We start from the raw sequence: 27,799 nt of genomic DNA on the forward strand, positions 1-27,799 counted from the left end.
GGCTGGCGCGGCTGGCGCGGAGGCTGTACCGCGCCCGAAGGAGGGGGAGCGCCAGCCCCGCCGCAGCAGCAGCAGGCGGGGCCACGGCCAGTGGAGGGACCGCCTCTCGGAACAGGGGCGGGACCACCGCCGGCTGGACCCGCGGCCCTGCGGGGACTCAGAGCCGCTGCAGCCCAGAGTCGGGAGCTGGCGGCTGGCAGGTGCCGGGACCGAGGGCCACCCAGGGCGCAGAGGCGGCACCACCCACCTGGATCCCGTGGGCGCCCAGAACTCCGCGGAGGACGCGACGGTGAGGCTGAGGCGGCCACAGGGACGGGGGCGATCCCCAGAGCCAGCCCGCGGCATCCCCTGCGCGGGCCGCGGCGCCTGCAGCCACCCCCTCCTCCCACATCAGCTATGCCCGGGTGGGGAGTGAGGCTCTGGCGGCTCCCGCGGACTCTCCGGCCTGACACCTCTCCCGGGCTTGCCTCCCAAAGACCCTCTCTTCGCCTCCCCAGCTCGCTCTTCCCACCCCAGCCCCCTTCCTCTCCCACCAGCACCCCCGTCGGATGAGGGACCAGGGAAAGAAAAACCCAGGCCCTTTCGGCGCCCCCTCCACCCCGCCCCGCGGTCCCTCGCCGGACCGGGGACCTCCGGGGGATTCGGACCCTTTAAACCTCCGCCCTCTCGGAGCATCTTCCTTCTCCACCCGCGCCGCTTCCGACAGATGGAGGCCGCGGGGAGCCCCGGGGGGGCGGCAGGTAGGAGGGTTGCGGCGAGGCTGGGAGCGAGCAGGGGAACAGCTGTGGCCGCCCCCACCTGGGGGAGCTGCGGTGGGACTGCCGGGCGCCTGAGCTCTCGTTAATCATTCACCCTCCCCGGCCCGCGCCCCCGCCGCACTCCGCCCAGGCTGCCCAGGTAACGCGCGAGGATGCCCCCCTCCCCACCACGCCCGCACCCCCTTATCTCCCCCGCCACCTGTCGCCCGCAGGAGCCCCGGCTGGGCCTCGCGCCCCGGCAGGCGTGTCCCGGAGCTGGAGTGAGACTCTCGCGCTGGCCTCTGGAGCGCGGGGTGGGCGCCGCGTCCTCCTGCGCCCCTCTCCCCGGGCGCGTTCCCGCAGGGCCGGCCACCCGGCGCCATGCCCGGTCTGTACTGCCCCTCCAGCTGGACCCCGCTGCCGCTCACGGACTCCTGGGTCCGGGCCTGCGCCAACGGCCCCTGCCTCAGCGTGCGGGCCCGGCTCACCTACCGCAACCCGCAGCCGCAGCCGGTGGACGGTGAGGCCCGGGCGGGGCGCGGGCGAGGCGGCGCCGGGCGGGCGGGCGGGCGCCGGGCGGGGTCCGACGCCGCCTCCGACGCCCCCCGCAGGCGTGTTCGTGTACCCGCTGGCCGAGGCCGAGGTAGTGTCCGGCTTCGAGGCCGAGGCCGCCGGACGGCGCGTCTCCTTCCAGCTGCAGAGCCGGCGCCGCTCGCAGGCCGCCTGCTGCCGAGCGCTGGGCCCCGGGTTGGGGACCCCGACGCCCCGCCGCTGCGCGCAGGGTGAGTCCGGCGCGGCAGCACCCGCGCTACTGCAGGCCGGGCTCAGCTCCGGCTCCCGCACCCGCTTGGCCTCCGCCCCTCCCCCGCCTTCCTCCAGGCGCTGCCTTCTGCATTCATTGGCTCATCCCGGTATTCAACAGTCCTGGGCTGGGCACCTGACCTGCGCCAGGTGCTGGAAGAACGTGGCCCGGAGGTTCCCAGCCAGGGAGACAGACACAGGGCTTGCGGGGGCGCACAGGGTGGCGGTTTCTCTAGGGGGCTGCAAAGGGGGCCTTCTCCCCATGCTCCCCTTCGGCCCCTTACCTTTTAGGCTGCACACCTCAGCCCAGCCCCGCGGGCCAGTGGATCAAGTGTAGACTCCTGGGCCCAGCAGCCAAGGCCCTCCCTCTAACCCCATTCCATCCCTCTCCCTGCCACCCCACACACCAGTTACCACCCCGCTGGCCACACTGACTCACAGGTCCCTTCCCACCTCTCTCCTCTGTCCTCCCATCTTCTATTTAGCAGATTCGTACTTGTCCTTTAGAGCCACTGAACGTCACTCCCTGGGAAACCCTCCCTGACTCCCCCACAAATAATTAGCTGCACTGTTTCCTGACTCCCCCGGCCTTTTGTGCCCCCTCATTACGGCACTTGGCACTTACGAGGGGGAGTCATTGTCACAGATAGGCATGTCTGTCTCCCGCTGGAGCACCTCCAAATCCCAGCACCTCACACAGACCCTGGCCCTACGAGGCCCAGCGAGTGTCGGGGGAAGGGACGGAAGCCCAGCCCTGTGCTGTGTGCTGGCTTGTACCTGGTTCTTTCATTGATTCATTCATACATTGCTTTGATTCCTGCCCATGGGATTTACAGTCCAGGTAAGAAGAGGAACTGAACCCAGTGGTGTTGAGAGTTGGCATAAGCCCAGCAGATCAGAGGCTAGAGTGAGCTCAGGCTGAGGACCCAGAATGTTCAGAGGAGGTAGAGGCAGCATGTGACTGAAAGGATAGGACTCCGTTAAGTGGAGGTCGAGGCAACTGCTCATCAGTAGGTTACAGTGTGTTATGACAATAAATTGCCCCCTGTTTGTAGTGAGTTACAGTTCACAATCGCTGGCATCTCCTACTCTCCTTTGAGTAGTAGGTGATGCCAGCGTTGCTTGCCTTCCTCCTGTTATGAGGGATGAAAGTCGTAGCGGGGGTCACTGATTTACATGTTGGGTGCTTTGCGAACATTGCCTCATTTGTTCCTCACCACAATCACATAGTTACTATGACCCCCACTTTATGGATGAGGAAAGTGAGGCTCCTCAGTAGAGAGTTGCCAGAAGACTCAATTAGAGATCACAGAGCTGGTTCAGACTTGCTGCTGTGCTCTCTCCACTGCATCAACTGGCTGGGATGGAGGCCCCTTTCCTCCTTGCCTTCTGTGTTTTTCCTCCTTTCAATTATTCAGCAAGTATTTATTGAAAGGATGAACAGCTGGTCATTGTGAGGAAGTGAGGTTCAGCAGGGCCGTGAAGGTGGGCTGGGGCCAGACCTCAGCGGTGGTGTACACGGCTGCCACTGTAATGGCTGGTCGCTGTTCCTTTAGCAGACCCACCAGTCCCCACATAAGCCCAGGAGCTAAATCAAACAATGTGTGCAGTGTGCCAGTGGGGATCCATATCGTCCAGACTGCTTCCTGCTTCTCTTCTCCTCCTGCCAGAGAGGAGTAGAGAATTCAGGAGCCACCTTAGTGGGCAGTGGGGGAGCCCCGGGTAATTCATGAACAGGAGATTTATAAGCAGAGTGGGTCCCAGGCCACAGGGAGGTGTCTACCCACAAGGGACGGTGGCCAGGGGTTGAATGGAAAGAGGCAGGCAGAGGCTGTGGGTATCCCAGGACCTTGAGAGTGGACAGGACCCTTCTCCTCAGCCTTCTATTAGTAAGGATGTCATCATGCTCTTGCCTGATGACAGCTGGACCCATCCACCATTAGCCTGCCTCTCTTACCATCGTTCATCTCATGCCTCCTTCCCATGTCACCAGTGCGTTAGCCCAGTGCCAACATGCAAAGTCCCCCTTGCCCAGGCTCCCTGACTCCGTGCCTGCTCCCACCTCTAGTTTTCTCCCTCTCCTCTGCTTCCAGTGTGCTCTGACCCCGTTTCTCACCCATCATAGGTCATCTTGTCTTGGATCTGGCCCAGGCCCGGTCCACGTTGGTGCTGCCCACAGGCCTTATCGCCGCGGCTGGCACCATGACGGTGACCCTGCACAGCAGCCGGGAGTTGCCCTCAAGGCCTGATGGGGTGCTGCATGTGGCTCTGCCCACTGTGCTCACCCCGCTGGCCCCACCGGGCCTGCCGGGCCCCGCCAGGCCTCCGGGGCTCTGTGACGACAGGTTGGGCCTATGGTGATTCTCTTCGTCCCTCCCTCGGCTTCTCTGGGTCTAGTGCGGGTGAGGGGGCATTGGAGGGTACCCCAGGGGATGGGAAGGATGAAGAAGGACTGAGGCCAGTCAGCTGGAGGGGTTAGGGGCCTTCCCAGTGGTCCAGTGACCCTCCTCGTGCTCCCTTCCAGCCCCACCAGCTGCTTCGGGGTAAGCAGCCCTCAGGAGGAAGGGCTGGCCTGGGAGGAGCCGGCTGCCCCTCGGGACGTGTTCTCAGGTCCTGCCCGCTGCCCTGCCCCATATACCTTCTCCTTCGAGATGCTGGTGACTGGGCCATGCCTGCTTGCAGGTGGGTGCATCTGGCTGGCCTGGCCTCTTTTCAGATGCCCACTCCTCCCAGTGTAGTGACTGGAAGGGAAATGAGGCTCAGGGATGGGAGGAACACAGGACAAAAAGGCAGGGCCCTAAGACTCGGGAACACCCAGGTCCCCTTTCCCCAACACACACATCCTAATTCTGTCAAGGCAATTTATTTCTATCCCATCCCACCCCCCCAGTGGGATGAAGTAGATTTTCCTTATGTAGAAAGTAGGGGGTGGATGCTAAATCAGCACCTGGCTGATGCATGGCTCTTCCACCAGCCAGAAACCTGGCTGGAATCACCTTCCCGGCCCATGAAAGCAGGCACATCCTCCCTTGTCCATCTGACCCCTATAGATCAGACTCTAAGAGCTGACTGAATCAGCGGTGACCTGCCAACAGTTGCTGTCTCTGGGAAGGTGTGATGGCTGCATCTCCCCTTCCTGCCTCTATGTTCCTCAGGCCTGGAGAGCCCCTCTCATGCCCTGCGGGCAGATGCCCCCCCTCATGCCAGCTCTGCTGCCACCATCTGTGTCACACTGGCAGAGGGCCACCACTGTGACCGGGCCTTGGAGATCCTGCTGCACCCCAGTGGTAAGAGACTGGGGCACACCGTGGGCCAGCTCTGACCCGCTTCTGTATGAATGGAGGAAGCATTTCTCAACACAGGTTCCCTGGCCCCAGCCAGATGGACTGAGTCATCTGTGAGGGCGGAGCCAGTGGTGCAGGAAGGCTGGACCTGCATGCAGGCTCCTCCCTGACAGTGAAACTGGGCACTTGGGGTCCAGAGGCAGGGACTTCCTTGACAGAATTGTGTCCTCTCCTCTCAGAGCCCCATCAGCCACACCTGATGCTGGAGGCTGGCAGCCTGAGCTCAGCAGAATATGAGGCCCGGGTGAGGGCCCGCCGAGATTTTCAGAGGCTGCAGCGAAGGGACAGTAACGGGGACCGGCAGGTACTGCCATAGGGGCCTGGCATGGCCCCCGGCCTTGGCTACATTTGTGCATAAGGAACAGGCAAGCAGGTTCATGTTGGCATGGGAAGGGGGAGGCCTCTTTTCTCAGCAAGATCTCTCCACAGTTGCCACCCACCACCACAGGGGGCAGATGAGTATTGTCACTGGAAGGTCCATGTGAATCTCTCTGGGGTGCGACTCAGAGGACGGAGGCTAGGTCTGATATAGGCAGAAGACAGCCACCTGCCTTTATTCAAATTACTACAAAAAGATGTCCCTCTGGGTGGATCAGACAGAAAAAGGCCCCAGCACCAGTGCCACTGTCCACCCTGAACAAGGTAGCACTAAGCCTTGCCCAGGCTAACTTGGGGCTCCCCTGCTCAGGTGTGGTTCCTGCAGCGGCGCTTCCACAAGGATATCCTGCTCAATCCCGTGCTGGTGCTGAGCTTCTGCCCTGACCTGAGCTCCAAGCCTGGACACCTGGGCACAGCTACTCGGGAGCTCCTGTTTCTGCTGGATGCCAGCAGCACAGCACACAAGGCCCGTGGGGCATGGGGTGGGCAGGCCTGGGGGCTGAGGGGGGCAGTGGGTCTGAGGTGGGCTGGGGGTAGCCTCTTGAAGCCAGGAGTTACCTTGTAGCTTCAAATACCATCTTCCAAAGGGGAAGCGCATGGCAACTCCTCAGGGGGACTCCCTTAGGGAGCAGCCCTGCTCCAGACTCCAGACAGACACTGTCATGCTCTCTTGCTCATATTCACACACACATGTGTTTCTCCAGGATTCCAAGAGCCTCTCATGCGTAGACTGGCACTCAGCCCACCCAGCCACAGGGAGACTCAGGTTTCACTTATACCTCCAGAGTCCCAAGCACAGTTTCTCACACACTCGGGGCTCACTTGCACAGTTCTCTCACATCCAGGGCCTCTCACTTGAATCACGGACTGGATAAGGCAAGCCATCTGGCCTCCCTTGCTCTGTACCAGGGCCCCTGGGGCCAGCCTCACACTGCCCTCCCTGGCTCTCCACAGGATGCCATTGTTTTGGCTGTGAAGTCTCTCCCACCCCAGACGCTCATCAACTTGGCTGTGTTTGGGACATCGGTGGAGCCACTCTTCCCAGAAAGCCGGCCTTGCAGTGACGTGAGTGTGGTCCAGGGATCTGGGGGCCTTACAGAGAGGTTTCAGCTCAGTGCATCCCAGCCTGTGCCTTCTCTCTCCAGGACACTGTGCAGCTGATCTGTGAGAGCATTGAGACCCTGCAGGTTCCCAGTGGGCCCCCAGACGTGCTGGCTGCGCTGGACTGGGCCATGGGGCAGCCGCAGCACAGGGCCTATCCTCGGCAGCTCTTCCTGCTCACTGCGGCCTCACCCATGGCCGCCACTACCCACCAAACCCTAGAGCTCATGAGATGGCACAGGGGGACAGCCAGGTATGGGATGGGCAGAGCCAGATGCCTGATTGAGCCCCCATAAGGCTCCTGAAGGTCATAGCTGCTTCCTTTCCTTCATCAGATGCTTCTCCTTCGGGCTGGGGCCCACCTGCCACCAGCTGCTCCAGGGTTTATCTGCCCTCAGCAGGGGCCAGGCCTATTTCCTGAGGCCTGGGGAGAGGCTGCAGCCCATGGTGAGTTTGAGCCTGGGCCCTATTCCCTACACCTGAAGGTCTTTCTCCCAAGTTACACATCAAGTCTGAAACAGAACCCAGGCAGACCTCACCAGGCCATCTCCCCACTTCCCCACTTCAATTAGGGGAAGAGCCGTTGGTGCTGCAAAGGCCAAGGGTGCGGGAACACTGCCTCTGACCACCCTCTGAACCTCATTTAGTCCTTAGGACTGAGCCTCATCCTGTCTCGCCCCATCCATGTGGCAAAACTCAGGCCAGGAGACAGACCAAGCCCTGAGGACTGAGCACTCAGTTCCCTGCTCTTTCCTACCCTCATTCCTTCTCCTGACCCCAGCATGGCCCTGTGCCCTATCAGCTCAGGGGCTGGGCAGATGGCATCAGGGGAAGGGCAGCCTTCCTGCTCTGTCTGGCCATATGACACCTCTTTCCCTCCCCCTGGCCACTCCCCACAGCTGGTGCAGGCTCTGCGGAAGGCACTGGAGCCTGCTTTGAGTGACATCTCTGTGGACTGGTTTGTGCCCGACACCGTGGAGGCACTGCTGACGCCCCGGGAGATCCCAGCACTCTACCCTGGGGACCAGCTGCTCGGTTACTGCTCACTCTTCAGGGTGGATGGCTTCCGGTCCCACCCACCAGGGGTAGGCCTGGGCTGGGGTGTGGTAAGGGGGCCTGGGATGGCTGAAGTCCCCAAATCTCTTCGAAACCCTTCTTCTATTCTGTGTCTCTCTTTACCAAGCTCCTCTACTATCCCCTAGGCCTCCACAGAGGTCACACTGGGCCCCCCACGATGGTCACACCCGACCCCCTCATGGGGTCTTCCACTGAGTTGTCCTGCAAAGTGTTGTCCTTGTTTTTTCACCCACATTTGCTATGAGGGTTCCACCAAGACGCGGCTCATGACTTCACATAGTACCCTATAGAGAGCACCAGCAAACGTATTTTCTGTGACACTCAGTGATGGATGAGCATAATCTAGGTGCAATCTCTAATCCCAGCTGTCACTAGCTATTTGATTTGAGCAAGTCACTTCACCTTGCTGACCCATTTCTTCATATGTAAATGATGTTTTCCACAGGTGGTTGCAATCAGGGGTTGACACAGTAGGAGCTGGAGATGTGGTAGTTATTTTGTAATGAAAAGCCTTATCTCTTTAAAAGAACTAAGCATGCTTCCCCCTTTTTGGTCATGAGAGCTGTATAGCAGACTTTTTTTTGCCTGACTGCCAGGAAGCTCAGGGCCAAACTTAAAGCTCAGCTTCCCAGCAGCTCTGTTAACCCTTATGGTGAACACGTTTGTTTCCTCCTCCTTTCGAACTGGTCTTTCGTTTCTGGTTTATTAGCTTCATTGTCTCTTGCTGTGAACCATCTGAAACTCCCATTTGGAAAGAGGTAGTATGTACCTGTAGTTAATTTTTTCCCAATGATATTCTCTCTAGGGCCAAGAGCCTGGCTGGCAGAGCTTGGGTGGGTCTGTGTTTCCATCCCCAGAAGATGCCCCATCTGCTGTCAGCCCTGGCACCGAGCCCACTGGCACCTCGGAGCCACTGGGAACAGGCACTGTGTCAGCAGAACTGTCCAGTACATGGGCTGCTGCGGACTCAGAGCAGAGTGAGTGCCCAGGTGTGTGGCTGTGTTGGAGCAGGCACTGGGCAGGGTCAGGGCTGGGGACCATTCTACTGCCTCCCAGCAGGTACTGATGCTCTGACAGACCCAGTCACGGATCCTGGACCCAACCCCGCCTCTGACACAGCCATATGGCGCCGCATCTTCCAGTCCTCGTACATTCGGGAGCAGTATGTGCTCACCCACTGCTCTGCCAGCCCGGAGCCAGGCCCAGGCTCCGCAGGCAGCAGTGAGTCCCCAGGCTCCCAGGGCCCTGGCTCCCCCGAGGGTAGTGCTCCCCTGGATCCCCCTTCTCAGCAGGGCTGCCGCAGTCTGGCCTCGGGAGAACCTGCAGGCTCCCATTCCTGTCCCCTGCCTGCACCCACACCAGCTCCATTCAAGGTGAGATCCAACCCACATTCATTCGCCTTGTATTCAGAAAATACTTATTTACCACCTGCTGTGTGCCAGACATTAGGCGGAGTTTACTATTAAGTCTAGCTAGAGAGAGAGGTGGGTAAATCTCCAACCATAATACTATGTAACTACCAGTGCTGAGCACGAAGACATATATTATGGGGGCTTAGAGAGGGTGACTAACTCTGCCTGAGGGAGTCAGGAAAGTCAGAGCCATATCTGGAAGACTAAGCACAAGTTAGCCATGCAGAGAGGGAGAAGACAGAAACGAAACACGGAGACAGGCAACAATCGAGTGGGAAACAGGGAGTGGAGTGGGATGACACTGGGAGGGGCCAGGACAGAGGTCATTGTAGGCCATAAGGACTTGGCCTTCCCCGATGGTGGTGAGCGGCCACCCAGGGTTTCAGACAAGGGGCATGGGCCAGCTGTGCACCCATGTATGATGGTCAGGGGTTCTGCATTCCTTGACCAGTGGCCCCATATCTCACATGCAGGTGGGGGCCTTGAGTACTGAAATGCTGGGCCGTCAGCACAGAGCGGCTCTGGCTGGCCGAAGCTTCTCATCCCCTCCAGGCCGGGCAAACCCAGTTCCCGGCCGACTCCGGAAACCCTCTCTGGGTGCAGCCCCAGATGGCCCAAGTCCTGAGCCAGGCCAACAACTGGAACAGGGCCTGGATGACTCGGGTAAGTGCCAGATGGGGAGCCGGTTTCCCTGATGCCAAGAAGGCCTGGGGGAGGTGAAGCCCAGAGTACCACATTGCCCATACCCCTGCTGTCTTGCTCCCCAGGAAACCTGCTCTCCCCGGCCCCCATGGACTGGGACATGCTGATGGAACCACCCTTCTTGTTCACGGCTGTGCCTCCCAGTGGGGAGTCAGCCCCTCCAGCAGCGCTTCCCCAGGCTCCACGCTGCCATGTGGTGATCCGGGGCCTGTGTGGGGAGCAGCCTATGTGCTGGGAGGTGGGTGTTGGGCTGGAGACGCTGTGGGGGCCTGAAGATGGCTCACAGCCTGCCTCACCTCCTGTAAGAGAAGCTGCTTGGGACCAAGCACTCCATCGGCTGACAGCAGCCTCTGTGGTCCGGGACAATGAGCAGCTGGCTCTCCGAGGAGGGGCGGAGACCACAGCTGACAGGGGTGAGTTGCTGGTGGGTCCAGTCAGGGCCCAAAGGCATGGGCAAAAAGCAGCAAAGGTAGAGGTCTGCGTGTTTGATAATTATACCTCACTTTGATCACAAAGGATTTGAGGCTCATCGCACTGACAATATAAAAAATTAAGCAGGGCAATGGAAAAAAGTAAAAATAAAACTGAGAATGGGGTTATATATACACACACACATATATATGTATTTTATATATATACACATACATACATATATATAAAATATGCGTATGTGTGTGTGTGTATATATATATATATAAAATTTTTTTTTTTTTTGAGACAGGGTCTCACTCTGTCACCCAGGCTGGAGTGCAGTGCCACGATCTTGGCTTACTGCAACCACCAACTCCTGGGTTCAAGCAATTCTCCTGCCTTAGCCTCCTGAGTAGCTAGGATTACAGGCACACACCACCACGCCCAGCTAATTTTTGTATTTTTAGTAGAGACAGGGTTTCACTATGTAGGCCAAACTCCTAACCTCGTGATCCTGCCTCGGCCTCCCAAAGTGCTGGGATTATAGGTGTGAGCCACCACGCCTGGCCAAGATGAGGTTATATTAAAGGTGCATGTTGTCAGGTTATATAATCTTACAAGGATGGGACCCAGAACTGACAAGCTTCCTAGCAGCCAGCACAGAGGGAAATGTGATCTTGTAATGATGCACAGCGCCCACAACATAAGAACAAATCTTTGTCATTTAGGAAAAGACTCAAAGTTGAAAGTTCATTTCCTCAGTTGCCCTAGCCACATCTGAAGTACTGAACAGTCGCATGTGAATAGTGGCCACCACAGTGGATCAGGAAGAGAGAACATTTCCAAGTTCCATTAGTGCAGAAATAGGTGGAGGAAAAGGTGCCGGTCACTGCTTCCTCTTGGCGGTGTCCAGAGTGCTGAATTGCTGGGCAGCCAGGGGTCCTTTGTTTTGCTGTGGATTGAAGGTTCAGCCTGGCCACTCTTGTCAAAGTTAGGGAATCTGAACTGGTTCCTGGCCTAGCAAGGCAATGTACTCTTTAAGTTGATAGAGGGAGAAGCTGGGGAGAACACTACAACTTTTCCTGGGGGTTCCACAGACCGTGCCTTGGTTCCACAGGCCATGCTCGGAAGTGCTGGCTTCGGGCCCTTCAGACAAGCAAGGTCAGCTCTGCCCCCTCCTGCTTCACTTGCCCTGTGGCCGTGGATGCTGCCACTAGGGAGGTCCTGCCTGGGGCCCTGCAGGTGTGCAGCTCAGGTAGGGGCCTCTTCTGGTGACCTCCCAGGTGCAGCTCTCACCTCACTGGCCACCCTCCTGGACAAACCTGACTCCTGTCCCCTGTGCCCCTGCAGAGCCAGCCGAGCCCCCCGGAACCCCTCCCGCCTCTCACAGCCGTCTAGATGTAGCTCCTCTGCCCGCTGCTATCTACTCTAAAGGTAACACCCAGAGGTAGGGAAAGGGCAAGGGCACCTGGCTGACTACCTGCTGGCACTGACAGCTCCCACCGCAGGACTTCAGGGAGGCTCTCCAGCCGGCGCCTGGGACTCCGACCAAAATGGCAACTCCAAGTATGCTTTGGGGGACTCTGCCGCTCCCACGGAAGGGCCTTGCCGCCCACCTCCCCATCCGCCCTCTCGGCTCAGCCTGGGCCGGCGGCGCAAACTCTGCAGCCCCGACCCAGGCCAGGCCAACAACAGTGAAGGCAGCGACCATGACTACCTGCCCTTGGTGAGGACTCGGGAGGTGGAGGGTGGCGCCGCCCGGCGGGGCTGTCTCAGCATGCTTCTCCCCCCACCTCCTCTCTCCTCAGGTGCGGCTGCAGGAGGCGCCAGGCTCCTTCCGCCTGGACGCGCCCTTCTGCGCCGCTGTGAGCATCTCGCAGGAGCGCCTCTGCCGCGCCTCGCCCTTCGCCGTGCACCGCGCTAGCCTCAGCCCCACTTCGGCCTCGCTGCCCTGGGCACTTCTGGGCCCTGGTGTTGGACAGGGTGACAGTGCCACGGCCTCCTGCAGCCCGTCCCCCAGCTCGGGCTCGGAAGGTCCAGGCCAGGTGGACAGTGGGCGGGGCTCAGACACAGAGGCCTCGGAGGGGGCGGAAGGACGGGGCGCCGACCTGCGGGGCCGGACCTGGGCCACTGCGGTGGCACTCGCCTGGCTGGAGCACCGATGCGCTGCTGCCTTCGGCGAGTGGGAACTGACAGCCGCCAAGGCTGATTGCTGGCTGCGGGCCCAGCACTTGCCTGACGGCCTCGACCTGGCCGCCCTCAAGGCCGCAGCCCGGGGGCTCTTCCTGCTGCTGCGCCACTGGGACCAGAACCTGCAGCTACACCTCCTGTGCTACAGCCCGGCGAACATGTGAGGGCTGCCCGCTGTTGCTTGGGCTGATGCCCCACCCCACACACTCAACTCACTGCCGCCCACGGCTGGCCTCTCGGTGCTGGGAAGGGGTAGGCTGGTGCCAGCCTGTCCCCCACTGCTTCTTCCTCCCTCCCTAGAACCCTCTTATCCCCACAAAAAGTGCCTGCCTGTGCTCTCTCCCGCTCCTCCCACCCCACTCCCCCTCCCCTCCATCCTCTGAGCTCCCTGCAGCACAGTGGAAGGGGAGAGAGCCACAGTCCCCAAATCCTATGCAATAAAGTGCCTCTTAGGACTGCTCGAGAGAGAATGATTTATCTGCCCCATACATGCCCCTCACAGCTGGATCTAGGCAGCAGCTGCCCCTACCTCCATGTAGGCTGCACAGAGGTGGACTTGGCAAGGTTTATGTGGATGGGCACAGAGTCCATCCCCCATCAGGTCCTGAGAGTGACTGAGGGAAAGGGGTGGATTTCAGTGGGCTTTCTTGCTGTGTTGGGCGCTCTTGGGGAAAGGCTGTGGGCCCAGCCAGAGCTGCAGCAGGATGACGGCATGGCACGCATGCAGGGCCGCAGAGCTGCAGGATGTGGAGGGGTATGTGTTCCAGGAGAGCTCTATGAGCCCCAGCACCAACAACCTGGAGATGAGAAATGGTTTCGTCTGGTTTCAAGACCTGCAGACCTTCAGCTCCTCATGCTCCAAACACAACCCCCTCAACAGGAACTCCCTATCCCCTCCCACTCCCCCAGGTTATCCCAGCTGGTACCTGAACAGGTGTGGGAGCCAGCGTGCAGGCGTGGCCCACAGGAGGTAGGGCAGTGTGTGGAAATACCAGACGTAGAACTGGTAGTGGAGTGAGCGGCTGAAGCAGATGCCAATGAAGTTGGAGGTGAAGAGGGTAGAAACGATCTGTATGCGGTGGTCAAGGCCAAGGGCAGGAGCAGAAGGGCAGGAGTGTGTGTGGGGGGGGTCCCAAAACAGAGGGGCAATTGTCTTTAAGTCACAAAGCCCCCTGGCTCTGCCATTCCTAGATGCATACCTTTTCGCAAGTTCATTAACCTCTCCAGACCTGCTCTCAACTGCATATGGAATGTGGAGAGAGTAATACGTAGGACCATAAGGCCTTGTGGGTTTGAACCCCTAACTTACTGGCTGTGTGACCTTGGTGAGTTACTTAACCTCATGAAGTCCTCACTTTTCCATCTGTGCGATGAGGATAGTAAGCGTAAGTGTCTCTCCCTATCTCAGGGTCTCTGTGGGCTTTAAATGTTAGAACGTACGTAAGTCTCTTACAATAGTATCAGGGAGAGGTACTCATAAGAATAGCTCGTATTTAGAATTAAGACTCAAATATATAAAATGAAATAAAAAGAAAAAAATAAGCAAAAAAAGAAAAAAAAAATATATATATATATATATATATATATTTCAATAGGTAAAATGCTCAGCACAGTGGTGCAGAATAGGAGTTCCATGATTGGGCTCCCTTTCCCTGGCCCAGGTCACCAGCCATCAAGGGATACCTGACCAGAACCCTGACAGCACCTAGAGAGGGCAAGACTTACCTTCCCACAATTTAAAGGATATGATTGGGTGTAAGGGGCTGGGGTGGAACCTTCCTTTTGGAGGGATCCCTCAGCAGCGACAAGATACTTTCCCCTGTGCTGCGGAAAAGCCATTCAGACAGTTATCAAGCCCCTGTTGTAAGTCAAACTCTAGACTCACCCCATGAGCTCATTAACACTTCCTCCAAGTGGCCCCTAAGGCTTAGGCCCTTCGCTCCTTCCCCCAGCTCTGCCCACGGCACTGCCATCTTCTCTCACCTGTGCCACCTACAGAGAGCAAACAGCAGGAGCAGGGTGAGGTGGGCAGCCAACAGGGCCAGGTGGAAGGCTCGATGCAGGAAGAGAGCCTCTGGGATGAAGCGCCAGTTCACTGTCCAGCGGAACAGAAACTGGCGGCCAAGGTCAAAGGATCGGGACAGGTAGCCGACAGGGTTCTCCAGCAGGAAGGGCAGCCCCAGCGCCACCTGAGGACCGGCACGATGTCAGCACAGCTGCCAAGGCTCCTTCCCAACGACCGGCTTTCTTGCTCCTCATTGAGGGGAGTGAGCTGGGATGTAGGCTTTGGAGCTTCCCCAATTCCCACCAGAAACAGCAGAAAAAACATGCCCCCTGCCCCCACCCCAGGCCAGAGCTTGGGGCCAAAGAAGCTCAGAGGCAGGGGCTCAGAGGCAGGCCATAATAGTGCTTTAAGGTGGGGATTCACCAGGTGACAAATGGGCAGAGCCAGGAAGGCTCTCAGAGGCCAGGCACGGTGGCTCATGTCCATAATCCCAGCACTTTGGGAGGCCAAAGCGGGAGGACTGCTTGAGCCTAGGAGTTTGAGAGCAGCCTGGGCAATACAGCAAGAGCCCACCTCAAAACTTCAAATTAAAAAAAATAAAAAGGCTCTCAGACACCACCAAATGTAATACCCTATTTTACAGCTACGGAAACTAGAGCCTAGAGATAGTGGCTTCCTAGCTCAGAATCAACTCCAAAACCTTGTCTCTGGGCTTTGAGGGAGTCTCAGGGATAGATCCCCTCAATCAAGACACATGGCCTCTCCTTGATCAGAAAGAGGAAGGGTGAGGTGGGGGTACCTGAAGGCCAGCACAGATGCCCAGCTTGGGGAGGGCCCCACGGAAGCCAAATTGTGTGAGGAGAAGAAACAGTAACCCAGGGGCGAAGAGCAGCACATTCATCTTCACAGAGACTGCCAGGCTGAGGTGAGCAGGGGAGAGGAAGGAAGGAGATCAGCTCCAGGGCCGGGCACATCAGAACCAAAGACATACATCCGCCATCGGCACAGCAACCTCCCCCGCCACCGCACCAGCTCCAGGATGGGGCCTACACTCACAACTGCTAGAGGGAAGAGCCTGGAGTGGGCAGGGGGCAGATACGTAGTCTCTATGCCTGGGCCGAGTGAGCATACACTGAGCATTAAGAATATGAAGGACTAATTCTAACAATGAGTGCTGTGTGGAAGACAGGATGGAAAGAGGCATGTAAGTGTATGTGGGGGGATGGCAGGGCAGAAGCTTTCTATAGATCCTGGACTTGCTTTATGGAGCCTGGAGGGACCCATGCTGTCTGGCTACTCCTTTACTCCCTCTGCTGCAGAAAACTGGGAAGGGATGGCAGTGCAGAGGCAAAAGAGGGGGCCAGAAGAAAGGGGTGTTGACCTGAAACAGCAGCAGCCCCAGCCCCAGCGCTGGGCCAGCAGGAGGTTGATACTGAGGAAGAGCAGCACCATGGCCACTGGGTCATTGAAGAGCCGCAGCACAAAGATGGAGTGGACACGGTAAGAGGCACAGCACATGAAGAAAAAGACGAAGGGAGGAACCTACAGGGGAAACACAGTAAGGAGCAAGGTCAGCTCAGCAAGCCTGAGCCATCCCCACCGCCCAGCCTCCCAGGCTGGGGCCCTCTGGTAGCATGACTCACCTTGCAGGTCTGGTGATAGATCAAGAAGACAAGCAGCAAGGTGGCCAGGTAGAGCACAGCAAAGATGTTCTGGGCCATGCGGATGTCAGTGCCTCGGCCAGTGGCATAGTACAGCCCCATAAAGATGTACACGAAACCAGCTGGGTACCTGGAAGATGGGAGGAAATGTGAGCCTGGGTCACACCACCCAGGCTAGTACCTCACCGGCCCCTCACATCCTCCCTGAACTTCCTATCCCCACTCACACAAGTGGTCCAGTGTCACCCCGCAGTTCGGTATAGTCATAGGTTCCATTGATGACGCCTTCTACCTGCGCCATGTAGGCCTTCCAGTCAATCTCTGTGTCTGGAAAAAGACAGATGATCTGGTTACTTCTGAGTCTAGAGCTGTCTGCCACCCTCCCCATGCCTCCAGACCATGAAAACACAGACTTGCAGCCAATTCTCAGAGCCTCACTGCCTCTGAGTCTCTTTCTGTGATATCATCTGGGTGGGCCCAGGCATCTCAGACTCATTTCTGTAAGGGAACTTGCGATCTTTCCTCTCACTCCAATCCATTCCTTCCTGGGTTCCACAAATGGCACCACGCTTTTAGCTACCAGGTCACAAACCTGAGTAACATCTCTGATACTCCCTCCTCTCTCATTTCCAACCCTTAGTCAACATGTTCTGCCTGTTCTTCACCCTAAATATCTCTATCTCATTCTTCTCTGCTACTACATACTCAAACTTGAGCATAATCTCCAGCCTCGATGATTATACAAAAGCCTGCTAATTACACTCCTGCCTTCCACTTTCACCTTACTGCAATATATTTTCCACCTTGCACCAAAGAGCTCTTCCCAAAATACAAATCATAACAGGCCTCCGCTTAAAACCTTTCAATGATTTCCCAAGACCCTTAAGATACAGAAAACTCTATATTATTCCCACTTTTAGAAGGGGAGCCTAAGAATTAATTAGGTTAAATGCCTAGCTTAAGATAATTGAGCTAGGATGGTAGAGTTGGGATTGAAACCCTCAGGATCCCAAGTTCTTAATTATCATGCTATCTTCTTTTTATTTATTTATTTTTCTTTCACTTTCTTGAGACGGAGTTTCACTCTTGTTGCCCAGGCTGGAGTGCAATGGTGCGATCTTGACTCACTGCAACCTCCGACTCCCAGGTTCAAGTGATTCTCCGGCCTCAGCCTCCCAAGTAGCTAGAATTACAGTTATGCACCACCATGCCCAGCTAATTTTGTATTTTTAATAGAGACGGTTCTCCATGTTGGTCAGGCTGGTCTGGAACTCCTGACCTGAAGTGATCCATCCACCTCAGCCTCCCAAAATGCTGAGATTATAGGCATGAGCCACTGTGCTTGGCCTATCATGCTATCTTCTTAATAAAGCTTTCAAATCCCTTCATGATCTGGCCTCAATATCTGCATTTCCATCTTTTACCATTCTCTTCACCTGATTTCTACCTTCTAGCTCTAAGAAAATTATTTCAGTTCCTCAAAGGAACCACTTCTCTTTTTTTTTTTTTTCTTTTTTGAGACAGAGTCTCATTCTGTCACCCAGGCTGGAGTGCAGTCACACGATCTCAGCTCACTGCAACCTGCCTCCTCAGTTCAAGTGATTCTCCTGCCTCAGCCTCCCAAGTACCAGCCTCTCAAGTAGCTGGTACTGCAGGTGCACCACCACACCCAGCTAATTTTTGTATTTTTGGTAGAGATGGGGTTTCACCATGTTGGCCAGGCTGGTCTTGAACTCCTGACCTCATGATCCGCCCACCTCAGCCTCCCAAAGTGCTGGGATTACAGGCATGAGCCACCATGCCCAGTCTAACTGGAGATTTTTTTTCTTGCCTAACTAGAGATTTTTGATCCAGGATCCTCTCTGCCCAGAGCGCTCCTTCCCCTCACCTTTTCCTTCTTTCCTTAACTACCTAGTTCCTACCTTCCGAGGGTGGCTCTATGAAGCCTTCACTAACTACTGCAACCTGGCTTAAGTGACTTCCTATGACCTTTATGGCATCCTGTCTTACTATTACCATGATGAATATGATGCATCATAATTGCCTGCTAACTTGTTATCCAGGCCCCAGTTAGAAATGCATCTCTTACCACTGTACCTCTCTCTGGTAACCAGCATAATGCTAGGCATATAATAAGCACTAAATAAATATTTGTTGAATCAAGAGTCTTTGACAAGAAAGTCAAGTGCCTTAAGCCTAGTATCTAGTTTCAGCCTGGAAAAGAGTAGCCAATAATGCCTAATGGACTCAAGTGGTCACAAAATGCTATCACTGAGAAGGGACATTCAAAGACCACAGAACTAAACACATAGAAAAAGTTGAGATGCAGGAGGGGACCTGAGGTGTTCAAAGCCACCGAGAAAAGCAGCAGCAGCAGCAGTACAACAATTTTGGCCCAAATCTGACTTCTAAACTGGTGTGCAGGTTGTAAGTTCAGTGCAGAAGGCCAATCTCTAGGGTCTCCACCTCTGTCATGTGGGCGGACTGAGATCCGGTTTTCTGTCGAACAGGCTTGGCGCTCAGGTAAGGGATATGGATGGGTTTACAACCGATGAGTGAGTGGATACAGAGTCTGGTTTTGAGTTCCAGTTCTGAGATCCGGTTTGGGTCGGGGGTTCAGGTCTCCCTCCCTCCCCTCCCCTCCCCCTCGGCGCACTCACATGCCACCCTGTGAATGACCCAGAAGGTGATGCCCACCTCCGCCAGGCAGAGGCAGGCGGCCACCAGCAGCGTGTAGCGCGGCTCCCGCAGCAGCAGGCGCCGCTCTTGCCAGGCGCGATGCAGCCATTGCCTGCAGAGTCCCGCTGCCTGGGCCACGGAACCGGACCGGCCGCGTTTCCGCAGCCCAGCCGCCATCTTGACGGTGCGCCGCTTGTGTGGGCCCACCACCCCCGGAAACCCGAACCTTCCACACTTAGGTTCCGCTATCCGCGCCGGGCGTTCCACCAGGCTAAACGCCGAGCCGAGTAGCCAGTCTTCACTTACTCCACTGAAGTGTACCTTTTCCACATTTATCTCCTCTGATGCACTCCACGCTCCTCCATAGGAGGAGGGACACAGTCTTACTTCTTAGTTTATACCCAGCCCTGGTTACACAGGCGCTAATGTAGAATGTCCAGAAAAGCAACATTCCTGCCTACCTACCCCGAGCCCCTCCAGCCAGCATTCTACTTCCCCTGTGTTGGGAACATCGGTGTTTACGCTGTCTCTCCAGGAGGGCAAAGCCCCAGTTCGCGCCCCTCCTCCCTCCCCTTAGAGCCTTCCAGATACTCAAAATTGGCTTGGGAGAAAAAATGAACCTTTCATTAATTTCAGACTTCTTAATACAAGTCATTCAAATTGAAAATATGAGACAACACAATGAGGAGCCCACGTGAGTCTAACACCATGAGTGTGGACCTAGGAAATAAGTGGGCAGTACAGCCGGAGGATTTAGGGGCTGGACAACCGTTTTCTCAGCCGGAGGATTCTTCTCAGAGCGCTTAGGAAAGGACGGAAGTTCCACGTGTTTGTGTTGAGCAACTGCAGGTGGTGGGCGGAGACACCACGGCCCCGCCTTCTGCATCCTGCCTTCTGGATTGGCTGAAGTACCGGCGGCTCTGGCGGCCCCGCGGCTGAGAGCATGGCCTCTCCGGAGGCAGGTAGGGCGCAGCCCAAGCTACCCGAGCGGAACTGCGGGTACCGCGAGGTCCAGTACTGGGATCAACGCTACCAAGGCGCGGCCGATTCTGCCCCCTACGATTGGTTCGGGGACTTCTCCTCCTTCCGTGCCCTCCTAGAGCCGGAGCTGCGGCCCGAAGACCGTATCCTTGTGCTAGGTGGGTAATCCCGGCGCTGCCCCGCCAGGTGGAGCTGGCAGGACCTGCGCCGCGTGGGCCTGGCCGGGTCCGCTTTACTCCCACCTGTCTACCCCTCTTAGAGGACGCCCGAGTCGGGACACGAGATCTAGCTCCTTCAGAGTCCCGGCTGTATTTAGTCAAGGCAAACAGGAGTGAGAGGTTGTCGGTCCCGGTCCCTCAGGGTTTGAGCGTGAGGGGTATCCAAAATCCTGTCCAGACCCTCGGGAGGCAGGCAGCCTTGGGACCGGTTTGCTCTGAGGTCCTAGTTGAGTCCCAGCGCTGACTTGTGTAACTTAGGACACGTCATGAACCTGTTCTGAGCTTTAGATTCAGTTCTAGAAATGCGACTGCGAGGTCATGTCGGAGGCGACACGTGCAGGCACCTCGAGAAAGATGCCCAGTGCTTTCCTTTTTGCCCCCGGGCATTGGGAGTCACCTAGAGAGAGTTATCGTCAGACTCTCAGCGCTATCTGAAACTTGGTCCTTTGCCTCCTGTGAAGTGAGAGTGAGAACAGCACCCTCTAAGGGTGGAGGGGAGATTGCTGCCCAGGGAGATGCGATTTCTCCAAAGGGAAGACATGCTGGAGGAAAGTTAGGGCTCCGGGAAGTTCCGCTTTCCTCTTGGGGTTCTCTCCTACTGTCAACCTTGGAGGCGCTAGTGAAGTTTGAATGAGCAACAGCTTTTCTTCCAGTAGTCGTTTTTGCTTTGCTCTTTGTAAAAGCCTTTGTATGTTTAGGTGAAGTTTTGAATAAATATAAAAAATATATGTAATATATATGTAAGGTATAAATAACAAATCTAATGTGTGTGTCTCTTCCACTCAGTTTGAAAAATAGAACATTACTAGGGATAGAAAGAAAGTATAATTTAGTGGTTAAGAACTTGGACTCTGGGCTGGGCTTATGGTTCACAGCCGTAATCTTAGCACTTTGGGAGGCCAAGGTGGAAGGATTACTTGAGCGCAGGATCTCAAGACTAGCCTGGGCAACATAGTGAAATCCCATCTCTGCAAATTTAGGCTGGCACGGTGGCTCATGCTTGTAGTCCCAACACTTTGGAATACCAAGGCAGGTATTCAGCTTGGTGAAACTCCATCTCTACTAAAAATACAAAATACAAAAATCAGCTGGATGTGGTGGCACGCACCTGTAATTCCAACTACTCGGGAGGCTGAGGCAGGAGAATCACTTGAGCCTGGGAGGTGGAGGTTGCGGTGAGCCAAGATTGCACCACTGCACTCCAGCCTAAGCGACAGAGACCCTGTCTCAAAATAAAAATAAAAATTAGCTAGGCGGCCGGGCGCGGTGGCTCAAGCCTGTAATCCCAGCACTTTGGGAGGCCGAGGCGGGTGGATCACGAGAGATCGAGATCATCCTGGTCAACATGGTGAAACCCCGTCTCCACTAAAGATACAAAAAATTAGCTAGGCATGGTGGCGCGTGCCTGTAATCCCAGCTACTCAGGAGGCTGAGGCAGGAGAATTGCCTGAACCCAGGAGGCGGAGGTTGCGGTGAGCTGAGATCGCGCCATTGCACTCCAGCCTGGGTAACAAGAGCGAAACTCCGTCTCAAAAAAAAAAAAAATTAGCTAGGCATCGTGGCCTGTGCCTATAGTCCCAACTACTTGAGAGGCTGAGGCAGGAGGATCATTTGAGCCCAGGAGGTCCAGGCTGCAGTGAGCCTTGATGGCTCCACTGGGCTCCAGCCTGGGCGACAGAGACCCTGTCTCAAAACAAAGGCAAAAAACTAGACAAAAACTACCTTAAACTTTGGAGGTAGCTAATTATGTTGGAATCTTGGCTCAGCTTATGCTGGCTGTGTAATCCTGGACAAAATACCTGAATTTCTGTGCTCCCATTTTCTCAACCTTAAAAACATAAGCATATATATTAATTGGGCTTTAAGATGATTAAATGAGCATAAAGGATACCTAGAACAATGCCTGGCAAAATGAAAATTATGTTCAAGGTTCTCTGTGTGGTCCTCCCAAAATCTCTTCTCCCCACAAGTAAACACTTTCTTGAATCTGTGATTTTTAAAACCATTGCATTTATTTATTGATTTATCATAGATCTACATTTTTTTTCAAGCTTTAGTGTGTATCAAAATTACCTGAAGAGCTAGACCGCACTGTGAGATTCTAATTTCAGGGATGGTCTAATGTAGGTTTCAGCAATCTGTATGTTCAACAGGCTTCACAGCAGATTCTGACGCTGGTGATTGGCAGAGTAACACTGCCTTAAAATCTGCTTGACTGGTTTTTCACCAAACTGATGCTTTAAAAAAAAAAATTGCTTGAGTGAGAACTATCCTTTTCTGGATAAAATGGGCAAAAAGTCTAAAAATCAAAAGAGGAATTTCTAGGCAGAATTCCCAAGATGTAAGAACAGGACTCCCAACTTGGGGAATAATCTATGTTGCATTCCACCTCAACAAACTTAAGATGAATGCCTGATAAGAGCCAGAGAATGTGCTGGGTTCTTTCTAACTTACTTAATCCCCGTGACAACCCCTTAAGCCAAGTCAAAAATATTAAAATATTAAGAGACTTACTCCAGGTTAGGAGTGTGTAAACTTTTTTTGAAAATCCCCAAACAAGTAAATATTTTAGGCTTTGCAGGCGACACGATTTCTTTTACAGTGACTCGGTTCTGTCATTGTAGTGGAGAAGCAGCTACAGACAATGTAAAAGTGAATGAAGACGGGCGCGGTGGTTCACGCCTATAATCTCAGCACTTTGGGAGACCAAGGCGGTGGATCACCAGAGGTCCAGAGTTCAAGACCGGCCTGGCCAACATGGTATCCCTGTCTCTACTAAAAGCACAAAAATTAGCTGGGCGTGGTGGCGCACGCACGTCTGTAATCCCAGCTACTGGAGAGGCTGAGGCAGGAGAATCACTTGAACCCAGGAGGCAGAGTTTGCAGTGAACTGAGATCATGCCACTGTACTCCAGCCTGGGTGACAGAGCGAGACTCTGTCTCAAAAAAAAAAAAAAGACTCCCAGAGCATCTGGTCAGAACAGCAACAATGTCCACCTCTGTCATGCAGCAAGTAAGTGGTGAAGTAAGGGTGCTTTGTGTCACCACACAGATGGGTGTAGGGGGCAGCTAGAACTTAAAACTGCCAAAATGCTTACCCTGTGAATCATGTAGGTCATATTGATATAGCTAACGATGGAATGTCATCACTGAAGGCGAGTAGGCCTCTTGGAAACTGGGAGGCAGTTGAACACCATGGTTGAAGAGCCCTGGCTCTGGAGTGATAGAGGCCTGGGTACAAATGCTGGCTCTTCCACTGACCATGTGACCTTGAGAAAGTTTCTTATCCACTTTCCTCAATTTTCCCATCAAGAAAATGGGAATGGTAATAATGGTATCTTTTTGGTTTTGTTTTGTTTTGAGACAGAGTCTTGCTCTGCTGCCCAGGCTGGAGTGCAGTAGTGTGATCTTGGCTCACTGCAACCTCCACCTCCTGGGTGCAAGCGGATTCTCCTGCCTCAGCCTCCCAAGTAAATAGCTGGATCACAGGCGTCCACCACAACACCTGGCTAATTTTTGTATTTTTAGCAGAGACAGGGTTTCACCATGTTGGCCAGGCTAGTGTTAAACTTCTGACCTCAAGTGATCCTCCCACCTCAGCTTCCCAAAGTGCTGGGTTTACAGGCGTGAGCCACCACGCCTGGCCAATAGTATTCTTTATATGGCCCTCCTGTGAAAGTCAACCAAAATAATTCTTATAAATGCTTAACATAGTACCTGGTGTTCAATTTTTAGCTATCATTATTTTTACTGAAAATGGGACTCAAAGAGGCAGTTTATCCAGGACTGTTCTGAGAACAGAGTACCCTCTTAGAGGACTTGTGCATCTGGTCCCTATGGCTAAAATATCCTCAAAGCAAATGAATGCCTGTGGCTGACTGGCCCCACTTTGCTGTTATTGTACTTCTCTGATTCTCTATGCTTGCTTGACTTCATGCTCTGTAGGAACCTTCTTTTTTAGAGACAGGGTATTGCTCTGTCCCCTAGGTGTAGTACAGTGGTGTGATCCTGGCCCACTGCAGTCTCTGGAACTCCTGTGCTTAAGCAATCCTTTGGAATCTTTTGATCATAATAAAAAAATAATTTGGAATTAATTTGACTTTCAATTTAGATTTCCTGACCAGAGAATTCAATTCCAGTCCCATGATGGCTATATTTCTTGTTATAAATTAGTAAGTTGGCATTCTGACTCATATTTCAGTCTCTTGGTGGTGAGTTCAGATCCACACAGCTCTACATCATCATGTGATGGATTCTAGGATATGGATCATTTCTCCAAGGCTCTACTTCCCTCAGGCCCCACTTTGGAAGGCAGTGGCTTTCCCAAGCCCCTTCTTAGTTTCTGGCTCCAACTCTCTGAGTCAGTAGAATCAGAAGTCACTGCTTGTAAGCATAACCGCCCCAGAGTCCAGCTTTTGTTTCCCCTTCATCTTTGGTAAAGTTCTTTTGGAAGATATCATCCTGTACTAAGGGGAACAAAGGAAGGAAATCTGGATTTGTCCACAGTTGGGCAGAACTCTACAGGTATATGAGGTCAGGTGTGGGGGTAATGAAGGGATTGTGGATCAGTGAGCCCAGTGGGATTTCCACCTGGAACTGAGTCAGGGTCTGCTGTTCAGCCACCCTTACCCCCATCCCATATGCTGTATCTGCCAGCCCTTACCCCCATCCCGTATGCTCTGTCTGCCAGCCCTTACCCCCATCCCGTATGCTGTGTCTGCCAGCCCTTACCCCCATCCCATATGCTGTGTCTGCCAGGGCTTTTTGTGGCTTCAACTTTGGGAAGCATGTGTTGGGTTGTCCTAGGCAAGCTAGCAGTCCTTGAGCCCTAGGGCTTGGAGAGGAACATGGGAAGGGGCAGCTGGGAAGGGGCAGCTGGGGAGCAGCCAGCTGCCTCTGGGCACACTGTCCAGGTGCTAAATCCTGATAGATTAGGGCTATCCCAACTGCTGATCCTGTGATCCTCTTAGGGAGGCAAATGAGGATTAAAGGAGACCTAATCCCAAGGGCTGAAGATCCCCATCCCATGTAGGGCTGTCAAGAGCTGTCACCCAGCCCCATTCTCAGGCTGGGACTGGCTGTAGGAGGGCCTGGAAGAGGCCACTGGATCCTCTAAGGAAGTCATGCCCATTGGACTGTAGATCCGCATCTGCCCCTCTCACCTCTATCCCTTCCCCATCCTGACCCTGCCCACTTTGGGACTGCTTCCCAGGCACTTCCTACCCAAGTGTTGGGAAGTTGTCAAGACTCTTTTTTAAGATTTTGCTCAGTTGTCAGCTCCCCAGAAACTCTTGGCTGACTCACCTGAGGTGAGGTCCAGGCCTCCTGGGGGCTCTTACAGCCTGTCCCTGTTGAAACACTCATGTTTTGTGACAACTGTCTGATTACACCTTTGTTCTTCCTACTGGAGCATGAGTTCCTTGAGGGCAGGGACTTTTATTCATCAGGAAAACCTAATATGTAGTGCTCAATACATACGTTAAGAATTGTGGCGGGTGCGGTGGCTCATGCCTACAGTTCTAGCACTTTGGGAAGCTGAGGCAGGTGATCACCAGAGGTCAAGACCAGCCTGACCGACATGGTGAAACCCCATCTCTACTAAAAATACAAAAATTAGCTGGGCATGGTGGCAGGTGGCTGTAATCCTAGCTACTCGGGACACTGAGGCAGAGAATTGCTTGAACCCGGGAGGTGGAGGTTGCAGTGAACTGAGATGGCACCACTGCATTTTAGCCTGGGCAACAAGAGTGAAACTCAGTCTCAAAAGAAAAAAAAGAAAGAAAGAAAAAGAAAAGAAAAGAATTGCAAGGAATTAATCGGCTCCACTGTGTGTCCTTGCCTAGTTTCCCCTTTACCTGTTAATTCTACCTTGGAAAACAAAGTAGGCAAATAACCCCTAACATGAAGCCTTTCCAGGGTTGATAGCTTCTAAGGTTCTCTAAGAGGATGGGGATTCGGATAATACTAATTTATGTTATTATTATACTGCTAATAATATTATGGTCCTAATGATACCAGTGTCATTCCCATTTTGAATCTGAGAAAACTGAGGCTCAAAGCGTTGAATGATTTGCCATGGCTGTGTCACTCTGAATATCAGAATCTGGATCTTTGAAGTCCTAACTTTAGAGCTCCTTCAGCCACTCTCCAGCTCTTAGTTCTTCAGTTTAATGCCTCAATCCTGTATATGCCTAGGTATTGTTATCTTCATTTTTCTGAATAGGAAATCCGAGTTTTAGCTGGCTGTGGTGGCAGGCACCTGTGATCCCAGCTCCTCAGAAGGCTGAGGCAGGAGAATCGCTTGAACTCGGGAGGTGGAGGTTGCAGTGAGCTGAGATTGCGCCACTGCACTCCAGCCTGGGTGAACGAGTGGGACTCCGTCTCAAAAAAAAAAAAAAAAAAAAATCCAAGTGTCTAGTACTTAAACAACTTGTCCCAGCCCACACAGCTGCAAGTGACAGAGCCAGGGTTTGCACCCAGGCCTGTGCGACTCCAAGGCTTGTGCTTTTTTCTGCACTCCGACACCTCCTCTCAGTACTGCAGGGTTTGGACTGAGAAGAAATGGGGCCAAGAGTGGATGGATATTCGGGGGAGGTGAGAACCAAAGCTAACGTAGCTCTTTTGCCACCTATCCCCTCCCACCCAGGTTGCGGGAACAGTGCCCTGAGCCACGAGCTGTTCCTTGGAGGCTTTCCTAATGTGACCAGTGTGGACTACTCATCAGTAGTGGTGGCTGCTATGCAGGCTCGCTATGCCCATGTGCCTCAGCTGCGCTGGAAGACCATGGACGCGAGGCAGCTGGATTTCCCCAGTGCTTCTTTTGACGTGGTGCTTGAGAAGGGCACGCTGGATGCCCTGCTGGCTGGGGAATGCGATCCCTGGACCGTGTCCTCTGAAGGTGTCTGCACTGTGGACCAGGTGTTGAGTGAGGTGAGGGAGCAACAAGAGAGGAAGGTAGATCAAGAGGTGGGGCTGCGGGGTCGAGGTTTCAGGGCACTAAAAGAAATCAGAAGCTAGAAGCATGTTTTGGAGCAAGTAGTGGGTCCCCTTCAGGAGTGTGGCTTTCTGAAGGAAGGGAAGGGTTAAGCTGGATCAAGATTATAGAGGGAGCTGGAATAACCACTCACAAAGGCTGATGTGTGGCTACTGGGTTGCCATAGGGATGAGGTAGCAGCCAAGTTCCAGACAGGTGACAGAGATTGCAAAGGTGAGCAGTTATAGGAAAGTGGCGCTCCCAGCACCTGTTATCACTCCTGTACCCTCTCTCTGAATAGAATATAACCCTAATCCCAAGGAATGGCCCGGGGCAGAGAAAGTGGCTCACTCTGCCATGGAAAGCCTGAGCTACAGATGTGGGGCTGGGAGGGCATCTGGAGCAGTACTGACCTTTGAGAACCTGAAGATCCACTTCTTACTGATGGCTTCTCTGTCTGCCTTGCAGGTGAGCCGCGTGCTGGTCCCTGGAGGCCGGTTCATCTCAATGACCTCTGCTGCCCCCCACTTTCGGACCAGACACTATGCCCAAGCCTGTTACGGCTGGTCCCTCAGGCATGCTACCTACGGCAGTGGTTTCCACTTCCATCTCTACCTCATGCACAAGGGCGGGGAGCTCAGTGTGGCCCAGCTGGCCCTGGGGGCCCAAATCCTCTCGCCCCCCAGACCTCCCACCTCACCCTGCTTCCTTCAGGATTCAGATCATGAGGACTTCCTTAGTGCCATTCAGCTATGAGGCCGGAGCATAGTTCTCCACTCTCGTGCCATTGCGCCCTGGGCTCCTCAGGTAGTTGGAATTCCTGACTCAGGACTTGGGGTTGGGTCCAAGGTGCTTACATCCCAGGGGCCTCACGCCTAAGATAGAGGGTAGGAATGAACCCACATGAACCAATACAGCCCAGCTCCAACTAGATCCAAGATCCCATGTTTCCTGCTTCTTTCTTGGGTTCCTCAAATCTTTCCTGGGTTCCCCAACCTCCTCTCCCACCACACCAAACCACCAGTGATGCATCCCCTGGGCAAAGCTCAGCCTAACCCCTCTGCATACCAGCCAGCCTGGAGATCCTGGGGTCTGTTGCTGATGCCCATCTAGCCTGGGTTTGTCCACA

At 54.5% G+C, this 27,799-nt stretch overlaps 3 protein-coding genes across 25 annotated transcripts; 2 read left to right on the top strand and 1 right to left on the bottom strand.

Annotated features, from left to right (window-relative positions):
• The first annotated feature begins 159 nt into the window (after window positions 1-159).
• On the top strand, window positions 160-12,613 carry VWA5B2 (von Willebrand factor A domain containing 5B2). 12 transcript variants are annotated; one of them, XM_035275241.3, is made up of 20 exons: window positions 160-289; window positions 971-1,257; window positions 1,349-1,519; window positions 3,664-3,895; window positions 4,063-4,220; window positions 4,694-4,825; window positions 5,062-5,186; window positions 5,571-5,726; window positions 6,215-6,325; window positions 6,406-6,614; window positions 6,697-6,808; window positions 7,261-7,446; window positions 8,244-8,415; window positions 8,495-8,811; window positions 9,324-9,513; window positions 9,618-9,965; window positions 11,081-11,218; window positions 11,314-11,397; window positions 11,460-11,689; window positions 11,772-12,613. In XM_035275241.3, exons 2-20 carry the CDS (start codon window positions 1,119-1,121, stop codon window positions 12,315-12,317), a joined length of 3,756 nt encoding a protein of 1,251 aa, XP_035131132.3. In that variant the 5' UTR covers window positions 160-289; window positions 971-1,118; the 3' UTR covers window positions 12,318-12,613. The 12 variants fall into 12 exon arrangements, with proteins under 12 accessions (XP_035131132.3, XP_035131134.3, XP_035131133.3 ...); XM_035275243.3 differs by having other exon boundaries at window positions 11,472-11,689; XM_035275242.3 differs by having other exon boundaries at window positions 8,498-8,811.
• ALG3 (ALG3 alpha-1,3- mannosyltransferase) lies at window positions 10,668-18,964 on the bottom strand. 11 transcript variants are annotated; one of them, XM_054246186.2, is made up of 10 exons: window positions 18,820-18,964; window positions 16,047-16,146; window positions 15,802-15,949; window positions 15,540-15,700; window positions 14,958-15,078; window positions 14,137-14,342; window positions 13,900-13,972; window positions 13,080-13,223; window positions 11,444-12,950; window positions 10,668-10,980 (listed from the first exon to the last, which is right to left on the bottom strand). In XM_054246186.2, exons 1-9 carry the CDS (start codon window positions 18,947-18,949, stop codon window positions 12,720-12,722), a joined length of 1,314 nt encoding a protein of 437 aa, XP_054102161.1. In that variant the 5' UTR covers window positions 18,950-18,964; the 3' UTR covers window positions 10,668-10,980; window positions 11,444-12,719. The 11 variants fall into 11 exon arrangements, with proteins under 11 accessions (XP_054102161.1, XP_054102159.1, XP_054102163.1 ...); XM_054246184.2 differs by having other exon boundaries at window positions 18,805-18,964; XM_054246188.2 differs by lacking the exon at window positions 18,820-18,964 and adding an exon at window positions 18,517-18,697.
• Window positions 18,965-19,403: 439 nt separating this feature from the next.
• On the top strand, window positions 19,404-27,599 carry EEF1AKMT4 (EEF1A lysine methyltransferase 4). 2 transcript variants are annotated; one of them, XM_035275260.3, is made up of 3 exons: window positions 19,404-19,637; window positions 26,344-26,627; window positions 27,139-27,599. In XM_035275260.3, the coding sequence occupies exons 1-3, from the start codon at window positions 19,442-19,444 to the stop codon at window positions 27,424-27,426; spliced, it is 768 nt and encodes a 255-aa protein (XP_035131151.1). In that variant the 5' UTR covers window positions 19,404-19,441; the 3' UTR covers window positions 27,427-27,599. The 2 variants fall into 2 exon arrangements, with proteins under 2 accessions (XP_035131151.1, XP_078206497.1); XM_078350371.1 differs by lacking the exon at window positions 19,404-19,637 and adding an exon at window positions 22,462-22,710.
• Window positions 27,600-27,799: the final 200 nt, after the last annotated feature.

Source organism: Callithrix jacchus, chromosome 15 (genome assembly GCF_049354715.1).
Source record: "Callithrix jacchus isolate 240 chromosome 15, calJac240_pri, whole genome shotgun sequence".
Classification (NCBI taxonomy): Eukaryota; Metazoa; Chordata; class Mammalia; order Primates; family Cebidae; genus Callithrix; species Callithrix jacchus.

What these genes read in the sequence shown, in the direction of transcription:
- VWA5B2 (XM_035275241.3), top strand. Translation starts at nt 1,119, where the DNA reads ATGCCCGGTCTGTACTGCCCCTCCAGCTGGACCCCGCTGCCGCTCACG. An exon ending in GACGACAGGTTGGGCCTATG is followed by an intron (nt 3,896 to 4,062) that starts GTGATTCTCTTC and finishes GCTCCCTTCCAG; the next exon opens with CCCCACCAGCTGCTTCGGGG. An exon ending in CGCTGCTATCTACTCTAAAG is followed by an intron (nt 11,398 to 11,459) that starts GTAACACCCAGA and finishes TGGCACTGACAG; the next exon opens with CTCCCACCGCAGGACTTCAG.
- ALG3 (XM_078350368.1), bottom strand. Translation starts at nt 18,675, where the DNA reads ATGGCGGCTGGGCTGCGGAAACGCGGCCGGTCCGGTTCCGTGGCCCAG. An exon ending in TGGGGCTGCTGCTGTTTCAG is followed by an intron (nt 15,079 to 15,539) that starts GTCAACACCCCT and finishes TGCTCACCTCAG; the next exon opens with CCTGGCAGTCTCTGTGAAGA. An exon ending in GCATCTGTGCTGGCCTTCAG is followed by an intron (nt 14,343 to 14,957) that starts GTACCCCCACCT and finishes GCCGGTCCTCAG; the next exon opens with GTGGCGCTGGGGCTGCCCTT.
- EEF1AKMT4 (XM_035275260.3), top strand. Translation starts at nt 19,442, where the DNA reads ATGGCCTCTCCGGAGGCAGGTAGGGCGCAGCCCAAGCTACCCGAGCGG. An exon ending in AGACCGTATCCTTGTGCTAG is followed by an intron (nt 19,638 to 26,343) that starts GTGGGTAATCCC and finishes CCTCCCACCCAG; the next exon opens with GTTGCGGGAACAGTGCCCTG. An exon ending in TGGACCAGGTGTTGAGTGAG is followed by an intron (nt 26,628 to 27,138) that starts GTGAGGGAGCAA and finishes TCTGCCTTGCAG; the next exon opens with GTGAGCCGCGTGCTGGTCCC.